This window comes from Macadamia integrifolia, chromosome 5 (assembly GCF_013358625.1).
Source record: "Macadamia integrifolia cultivar HAES 741 chromosome 5, SCU_Mint_v3, whole genome shotgun sequence".
Lineage (NCBI taxonomy): Eukaryota > Viridiplantae > Streptophyta > Magnoliopsida > Proteales > Proteaceae > Macadamia > Macadamia integrifolia.
The window spans coordinates 15,668,333-15,677,375 of record NC_056561.1 but is presented as its reverse complement, the minus strand read 5'-3'; the positions used below and the strand labels follow the sequence as shown (position 1 = coordinate 15,677,375).

Here is a 9,043-nt window from a genome sequence, read left to right as displayed (position 1 = left end):
TTATATTGAAAGAAAATAAATTAGTAACACTCTCTTGGTGGCATGTAATTTTTAATGCTATTCCTTTGCCACATCGCTAACTGTCTATGTTGAAACATGTTATGTGAGTAAACGACCAAATGCCTATAGTCTACTTGTCCACATACCATGTGGCAAAGTGGCATGTTAAGGGGATAAGGGGAATTACAAGGAATGGGAAGTAAATATGCTAAAAGAAAAAAAAAATTAAAATAAAATTCATTACCCTAAGTGATTATGTCACTAACTTTAAATCACTCTATATTTTGCTATTAAATTTTACTTATTTTGCAGCTAAAATCTTATTTAATTATAAAACATTTTACATGTAATTTTTTTTTATAATTTATAAATAAAAATTTTAGATGCAAAGTGAAGTAAAATTTAATAACCAAATATGGATGATTTTGACTTGGTGATATCGTGGGGTCATGAACTCAAGTTTACAAATATTTATTTTTTAAGTTTAAAAAATTATTTCTTCCATGAATTCCCCTTGCAATCAAACAGAACCTTTGAAATTCCACCCCTCAGACAAAAATAAAAAATAAAAAAATAAAAAAAGCCTTTGAAATTTGAAAAGTAAAATAAAAATTACATTTAAAAAGTTTTCTTAAAATATGGTATGGAATTTAATTAGCTTATAAAAACATGTTAGATAATGATTTTTTTTTTTGGGGGGTATAATGTTAGAAAATGATTACGAAAATATTTTTGTACCAAAGATAGCCTAAATTGATACAAAGAATGAATGGAAAATCAACCTACAACTAAAGAGAAAAAAAAAAAACCAATGCACAAGGCTCCTGCTACTGCGAGGTCTGGGAGCTAAAACTAAAGAATGAATCGAAAATCAACCTAGGACTAAAGAATGAGAGGATGATAAGCATCATAAGTATCATATCATTTAGTTTCATCAAATGCAGAATTACAGTACTTTCTATGGAGGCGACTATTGCTTCCTCCGCTAATGTTTTTTTCCTAGAGAGACAGTTGTACTTATCATGTGTCTCATAGGAAACATTGGAATCATAGAAGTCTTCATCATCAAAGTCATCATCTCATCCAAAACTGCCGATGGCCAGGAGCCATCTCAAAATCTCTCCCAAAATCATCATCGGAGTCGTACTGATCTTCCTCATCAAAACCATCTTCATTCAAAATATAGTCCTCGTGAAATAGTGGACAGGAACAAGTGGCTTTCTTGTTTTTCCATTCTGCTCCACAGGTATTACAAAACTCATAACCACACCTGCACAACAATGAAAATGTGATTAAAGTAAAGCTCCTTTCACAGAGATGGAGCAAGAATCATCTATAGAACACAACAAATTTATGGCTTTTATGCTAGCATAATGAAATCATATGACAGAATGTAGCAATCAGATACAAAAAGAACCAGGGATTTGTCAAGAGCAAAATCTAACCAATCAGTTAGACCTGAATAACAAATCCTTCTAAGTTCTCAAATGCCAAGGATAGGTCTAATGAAATACCAGAGAAATCTAACTAAAATGAAGAAACAAAGAAAGGAAATTAAATTAATGAACCACCCGCATCGAGATGTAGGAACAAAAGTCCAATTGTTAGACAATAATCGATCGACTGAACAACACAGATCAATTTACTAGTCACCAACAGTGCCGAGGATGTGACATGATCTTAAGGAACAATGTTTTCCTTGATGCCTAATATATTAATATCATTCAGACTAAATTCTACTGGTAACAGTGCATGCTGGATAGGACTCATTTGTGACAAATATAAATTGGAAGAGCATAAAGATAAGTACCTGCATGTCATATGGAAGCAACCTTCAGCTAGTTCAATCATGTGATTGCACTTCACACACTGGCGCCAGAACTTTTGAGTTGCACGAGACCTTAACTTAGCATCCTCTGCACGAGGGTAAGGATTTGACCTCCTATAATCAGAACAGGTCATGTTGTAATGCCAAGGGACCTTGCAATTAACACAGAAGAGGCCATGGCATTTTATACATTTCCTGACATCAGTTCAATCAAAGCATAAATTTTTCGCATTCTCTAAAACCTCAGTTTTTGACATCAAAGCAGAACATTTTGGGTACGGACAATAAATTTTCTCCGTCACAGGAATTGAAGACTCCTTTATGCGTTGGCTCATGGTCTCAACTAACTTAGGAGTCAAGAATTTTCTACAACTATCTACACTCAGCTTTAATTTACAGCCTTCATAAGGACATCCAGGCACCATCCCATGAAGCAACTTGAGTTCCACATGCTGTTTCATGCAAGAAAAGCAATAGCGGTGCAAGCAACCATCAACAGCAAACATTTGGTCCAACTCAGTATCTTCCAAACAGATGGTACAGGTCTCAGTCAGAATCATTTCATATTTCGCCTCCTTGGACCTTGTGACCTGAGAATCTATAGCATCCCTTGCAAGTTTAAACGCAAACTTAACATCATTCCTTGCCACAAGGTTGGGGTGACTAGTCAGAAATTTTCTTCGAAGAAGAACCACCTGATCAACCAACATAGCCAACTTGCGCTGCTTTACTGACCATTCCCCAGAAATCTGCACCAGGAAGTACACCATTAGCCATATTCAAGGTATTTAATCAACAAAGACTTACCCTTGAGTCAAAGATCTAAACGAATTCATGAACAGTAACTGAGGTTTTAGCAAGTAATTTGATACAGGATATGTCCAACATATGATGCACACATTCCAAACTGACTCCTTTCAAAGAAAATCTTCAAAGTGGAACAATTTAACTTGCAAAGGCTATTGCACTTGCACTACAGCAAGTAAGTATAAATAGGTTCCCCTAATTGGAGTTCAGCACAATTTCATTCATTTGATTGTTTCTATAGGCAGTGTCTCCTAACATTATATATGACTCTTGATCAGTTGTGGCCTCGTTGAGTTCATCAGTGATACAGCCAAATTGATCTCTCGGTGGGGAAATGACACGTGTCCTCCACCAGATAAGGATTCCAAGGACTCAATCATGCTCGATCACGTCGTTTGCATGAGGGGAATATTCCCCACAAGAAGGACGGTCGTATGGGAGAAGGACAGAGGAAAAGACAAGAAAAAAACCCTAGCCCCGAAGAAGCATATAAGGAGGCCGAGAGGAGGGAAGAAGGTAAGCTCTCAGACCCTCACCATTACTCCCTTACTGAAAACTGTGCAGCCGACCCTAACTTGAGCGTCGGAGGACTAACCCCGGACAAAGCTCCGGGCCTCCGCCGTCTGTGCTTGTGCAAGACCAACTCGCGGGGTTTTTTGGCAGCAACAATCAGCAAAGAATATCATTGAACATCTTCTTTTCAATATAAGTTGGTTTGTTTGTGGAGAAAGAAAGGCAGGATGATTGAAGGCTGTCAAGTGAGGTAGTTGAATAAGTGTTTTGTTTGCTATTACATAGGAGAAGGTCCAGCAAAACCAAAAATAAAGGACCTCCACTTAGTATTGTATTCTGGCAATGTTATTAAAGACCAACTGCCTTCTGAAGGCTTTGATCCTTCAAAAATCCATCCGGGAACTTCTTTCCTTCCATAGAGCTCCACAGACCACTGCCAGGCAGAGTTTCAAATATGTCTTTACTTTCCTCCTCAAAGCATAGCTCCTCCAAGATATGATCAGATTGAGAATGCCTGCTGGGCTTGCCAAAACTAATTGAACTTCTCCTCAAACAAACCAAGTAATAGGACAGCCTTAAAACAATTGGGGAACCAATTCCACTTCAATGTCAGAAAAACTGCACCTATTAGGAATTTGCCAACCCCCTTCACCTGAGATACTCTGCAGTAAGAATTTTTTATTGACAACCATCCAAAGACAAAATTTCACTTTCCTAGGTACAGACCTTCCATATCTTCTTCAACAAAAGAGCTTTTCCAACTCATCCACTAATTAAACTAGGAGCCATAAATAATTAAGTATGATCAAGTACCATCCATCCATTGAAGCTGTCCAACTCCTACAATCAAGCTTAGATGGATCAACATTAGTGCTGCACAACATTTGGAACAAAATATATATAATGAGTTTAATTAAACATCATTAACATTTCTTCAAATTACAGGGCTCCACACCACCTGATTTCCCTTGACAACGGCAAGTGGCCCTCCTTATCTGCTGCAATCAGCCTGAAGGCATGCGTCATCAGACCAAAATTTCAACATACTTCCACTCCCACATGAATTTTCATACCAACCTCTTCAAATCCTCTAAATCAACCATTCCAAATACGTGATGCATCGATAAGCTAGTGCCCCCCTTTCGAAATAAACCCTGCCCCTCCTCCAGCATGACACCACATCCTGTGCCCCCATTGGGTCCCCCCCCCCCGGGGCTATGGCTATTTTTATACATTTTCTATCATTTTCATCTTATTGTTTTATTATTATCGGTATTATTAAGAAATTCTTCAAGAAATCATAATCCTAAATCAATATTTACAATGCATGTTCATTGTATACCAATCCTTTAGCCATATTAAAACTTTAAGAGCCATTAGTTTGGTTCACATTCTTATTATTTTCTAGGGGACAACCAAACAGTCCATGAAACAAGTTTAGTCTACTCTATTTTACTTTCCTCAGTTTCCCCTAGGCAGCCAGAGGTGAAGGCAAGGATTTAGGGGACAGTATCAGTATCAGTATCGGTATCGGTATCGGTATCGGTATCTGCTGATACCAATTTGATCCGGATCGGTGGATATCAGTCGGTTTTGCCCCTGCTTTTTTTTAAAAAGTAATAATTTTTTACTATGGATAACCGATCCGGATCAGTCAGGGATCGGGGATTGGTTTCAGCCTATACCGATCCGATACAGCCGATATGAGACCGATACTTGAAACCATGGGTGAAGGAGATTACAAGACAGTGTGTTCAATCATTCACCTTCTGGGTTTCTCTGCAAGATCAAACCGATAAATATAATTAAAAATGGGATTCAAATATTGTAAGCACATGAGAAGGTCTATTCTCAAAGTGTAACATGGGTGCTTTATGCTAACTACTTTGGTTTCATTGGAAGATTGCCGGTTCAGTTGGAAGACGCAAAAGGAAAATTATAGAAAGAAATCGAGAATTACAGAAAGAAATCGAGAGTTGAGCACAGGATGAGCACAGGGAAAGGAAAATCAAAAGAGTATAGGGTTTTGTGTAGCGTTTCGAAAAAGAGCTTATAAAAAAAACAAAAAAAGACTTTTTTTTTTTTTAGAGTACTACCTCAAACAGTCTTTTTACTTTAGGGGAATACTTAGCCAGGGACTACAAGTCTTCTAGTTCATGTAGGACGCCCTGCCAATATGATTCATACCCTCACATAGGAGTTCTGCTCACTGGGACTTAGACGGCCTCCTTGGCTCAACGTCCAGAGCGTAAGGTCCTATTCTTTTGGAATATTACTAGAAGAGATTGCAGTATAGTCATAAGGCTACTTAGTCTGAATGATAGCAGATACCGATCTAGATCTAGAGCTTTAGACTACTCTCTGGTTATATATCAGTCCACTACTCCTGATATAATACAGAGTTCAAGTGTCCTAATCACTCCCTAAGAAAGATCTTCGACCTTAACCTACTTCCAATCATTTCGGAAGAGTAATATTAGAATTTACAATTCTAAATTATAAAATTATATATACATAATGCTCTTTTCTTAACCACACATATACCCTTAACTCTTTTGATGAGATGAACTACTCACTCATGGTTAATTATGAACAGAACAATAATAAAGCTGCTTAACTAGATCTATTTCACAGAATCAAGAGGCACAACTGTAGGCTTTGATATGAGAATAGAACGAGAAGCTGCTATAAAACGAACTACAAACTATATATAATCAAGAATAAAAGAAAACTTACAGGAATGATGTAGATAGAAAGTCACTTCGTTAAATTGCTTCTGGAAAATATTTTATCAGAACTCTTTACAAGGATTCTAAGAAAACAAAAGACTTCCGGGGGGACTCCTTCCCGGGACTTACTCTATTTATAGGAAAATATATACATGAAAAAAAACTTTATTTCAGATCCGAGAATCTGAATTACATTAGGGACAACTGTCATTCTATTAGTAAATGTTTTCTCCATTATCTGTGCTTCACTGTCGGTGGAATCTACTTTTTGCTTTTTTGAAACTTCATACTCCACTGTCTTCTTTTTGAAATTCTACTGTTTGCTTTTTGAAACTTCGGCGAAAATTCTTTCTTTTGCTTTTTGAAAATTTTCTTCTGATTTTCTCTTCTGATAGTAACACGTCTGTTGGTGACACGTCTAAAGTATCTTCTTTTCTCTTTTTCAAATCCGTATTCTTCAATTATCTTCTGGCAAGTCTTCCTTGGATGCGTTGGAAGCTTCCGAATAAAGACTTTTTGCAAATATCTGCTCCATTCTTGCTTTTGTAGATTCTGTTTTCTCTTTCATCCTTTCCGAAAAAGTTTTTTCATATTCTTCCTTTTGCTTTAATGTTTATTCCATCTTCTGAATTCGGTCGAGAAGATTTTCATATGTTGGAGGTGTTGGTGTTGTCGTTATCATAACTTTATTCTTCTGGATAAGCTTCAGGGCTTCTTGTAATTCTTGGACTTCTTTTTCCTTCAAAGCTAGCCGATGATAATATTCTTGTTCTTTTTCTTTGGTGACCTGCAATTCTTCTTTGAGCTGGGACTCATTCTTCTGTAATTCTGCAATTCTGGAATTTGTTGTATCACATTATTCACACTTAATTAATGTTTCTTTAAAACTTGTTGTATCTCTGACCTTAGATACTGGGAATCTAAGGGCAGGTGTTATATAGAAATTTGGACCCAGATTACGACGAGCATAATCTAGTGCTTCTTCTAATCTATGGAATCCTTTAAACCAAGGATGCTTGGGATAATCTTTAATTTGTTGTATCACTTCTGTCCATCTATCATATACTCCCGGAGTATGTCCTTCAACAAGAACATAATAGGGATAATTTTCTTTTCTAGCTTCTTTCATCTTGGCAAATTGATAACTGCAGCAATTAATGCTGGTCATAAAATGCTCTCTTCGTTGCTTGTTATATGGATCTTTCAAAATCTTGTTATAAGATACCCACAGATTATCTAAGATAACCTGTTCTTCGGTACCTATTTTATACATACTTCTGAACCCAAAAGGTTCATCTATCGGCTTCAAATAACTTCTTCCATATTGAATCCCATGTTCTGGGGCTTCTTTATATCCTCATTTTATTTCAATATTGCCAAAGGATTGTTGCATTATTTCTGTTGCCTTCCTTGTTGTATCAGGAGAGGGGCTCCTTTCTGGTGTTGGTGGCAATGACCAAGGTTTTTTGCCTTTGTCTTGAGCCATCCTCTTTTTGTATCTTTTTCAAGCTGTCACTAAGCTTGGAAGCTTATCAAAATCTTCTTTTAAAATATCAAAATCTGGTTCCTGTCTTTTTGATTTCTATAAGACATTTGAATCAGATTAGTGGTTTGGATAAACATTCACGGGATAAATAATCTGCTATATAATTATCATTACCTTTTATATGTTCTATTTTAATTTTATATCCTTTTCCTAAAATTAATTCTTTAAATATTAACCATCTCCTTGTACTAACTCTTTTCTCATTAAGGGTTTTATAAAATTTTACTATAGCTTCACAATCTGTTTTTAAAGTAAAGCTTCTTAAAACTAAAAAGAAATCAAAAGGTTGTAATCCTGCTATTACTGCTTCAATCTCACAGTCAATTGGACTTAGATTTTTTCTTTTATGAACTCCAAAGACATATCTACAAATTTGTTCTTCTAATTTACTACTATATTCTGTAGGTCTTGCTTTTAGGACTGCTCCCCATCCTTCTATTGATCCATCTGTTTCAATTATTTTATATTCATTTTCATATGGATATCTTAAGGGAGGTATGTTTTGTACAATATTTTTTATTTTTTCTATTAATATTCTATCTTATGTATTAAACTTCTTTTCTCCTTTAGGGTTTGTTTTAGAATATAAAGGTCCTATTATTTTTCCTAAGTTTGGAATAAAATCTCTTGCTTGGTTTACTAATCCTATAAAGCTTTTTATTTCTTTTGTGGTTTTTAATTCTGAAGGAAATTCTAAAATCTTAGTTGCTATATGAGGTTGTAATTTTATTTTTCCTAATTCTACTTCTAGTCCTAAAAATTTAATTTCTTCTTTTCCTATTTCCATCTTTTTCTTAGAAACTACTAATCCATGTTTATAAAATTCTGAAAATATTTTATGTAAATGTGCTATATGTTCTGATTCAGTTTTTGAAAAGACTAATATATCATCTATATAAACTATACAAAAATTTCTATATGGTAGAAATATATTATCCATTCTTCTTTGAAATACCGAAGGTGCATTTTTCAATCCAAAAGGCATCACATTCCATTCGTAATGTCCTTCAGTTGTTGTAAAAGCTGTCCATTTTTTAGATTCTTCTTCCATAGCTATCTGATGAAAACCTGATTTTAGGTCAAATTTTGAAAATATTTTGGCTTTTTGTATAAATTGAATTAAGAAATTCTTTTGTGGTAAGTTATATGCATCATCTATTGTATTATCATTTAATCTTTTATAATTTATTACCATTCTACTTTTACCTCTTCTTTTTTCACTTTCTTTCATAACTATCATAGCTGCTGATCTATGTGGGCTGTTAGATTCTCTTATTAATTTTAATTCTAATAATTCTTTAATATGTAATTTAAATTGTTCTGAATCTATTGGATGATATTTTGGTACTCCTGAATTTATTTTTAAATTTGTATTTATGATTTCTAACCTCATTGTAGGTTTATCCTTTTCCCAATGTCTCAAAGGGTTTTTATCTTGGATTATTTCTATTTTTTCTAATCTTTCTATCGCTTTCTTAATACTATTAGAATTTTCTAAAATTGCTAAAATTGATGATGGATTTATCCCATCTTCAAAGTTTGTTGGATCTTGTTCTAAATTGATTTCCTCAAATTCTTCAAATCCTTCATGATTATTATCATTTTCTCGGGTTGTCTCAA

General features: G+C 34.9%; 1 protein-coding gene across 1 annotated transcript; it reads right to left on the bottom strand.

Annotated features, from left to right (window-relative positions):
* Positions 1–904: 904 nt before the first annotated feature.
* On the bottom strand, positions 905–2,851 carry LOC122080396 (probable E3 ubiquitin-protein ligase rbrA). Its single transcript, XM_042647356.1, is given in 2 exon segments — positions 905–1,270; positions 1,811–2,851. Coding segments are annotated over 2 exon segments (984 nt in total). The 5' UTR covers positions 2,599–2,851; the 3' UTR covers positions 905–1,074.
* Positions 2,852–9,043: the final 6,192 nt, after the last annotated feature.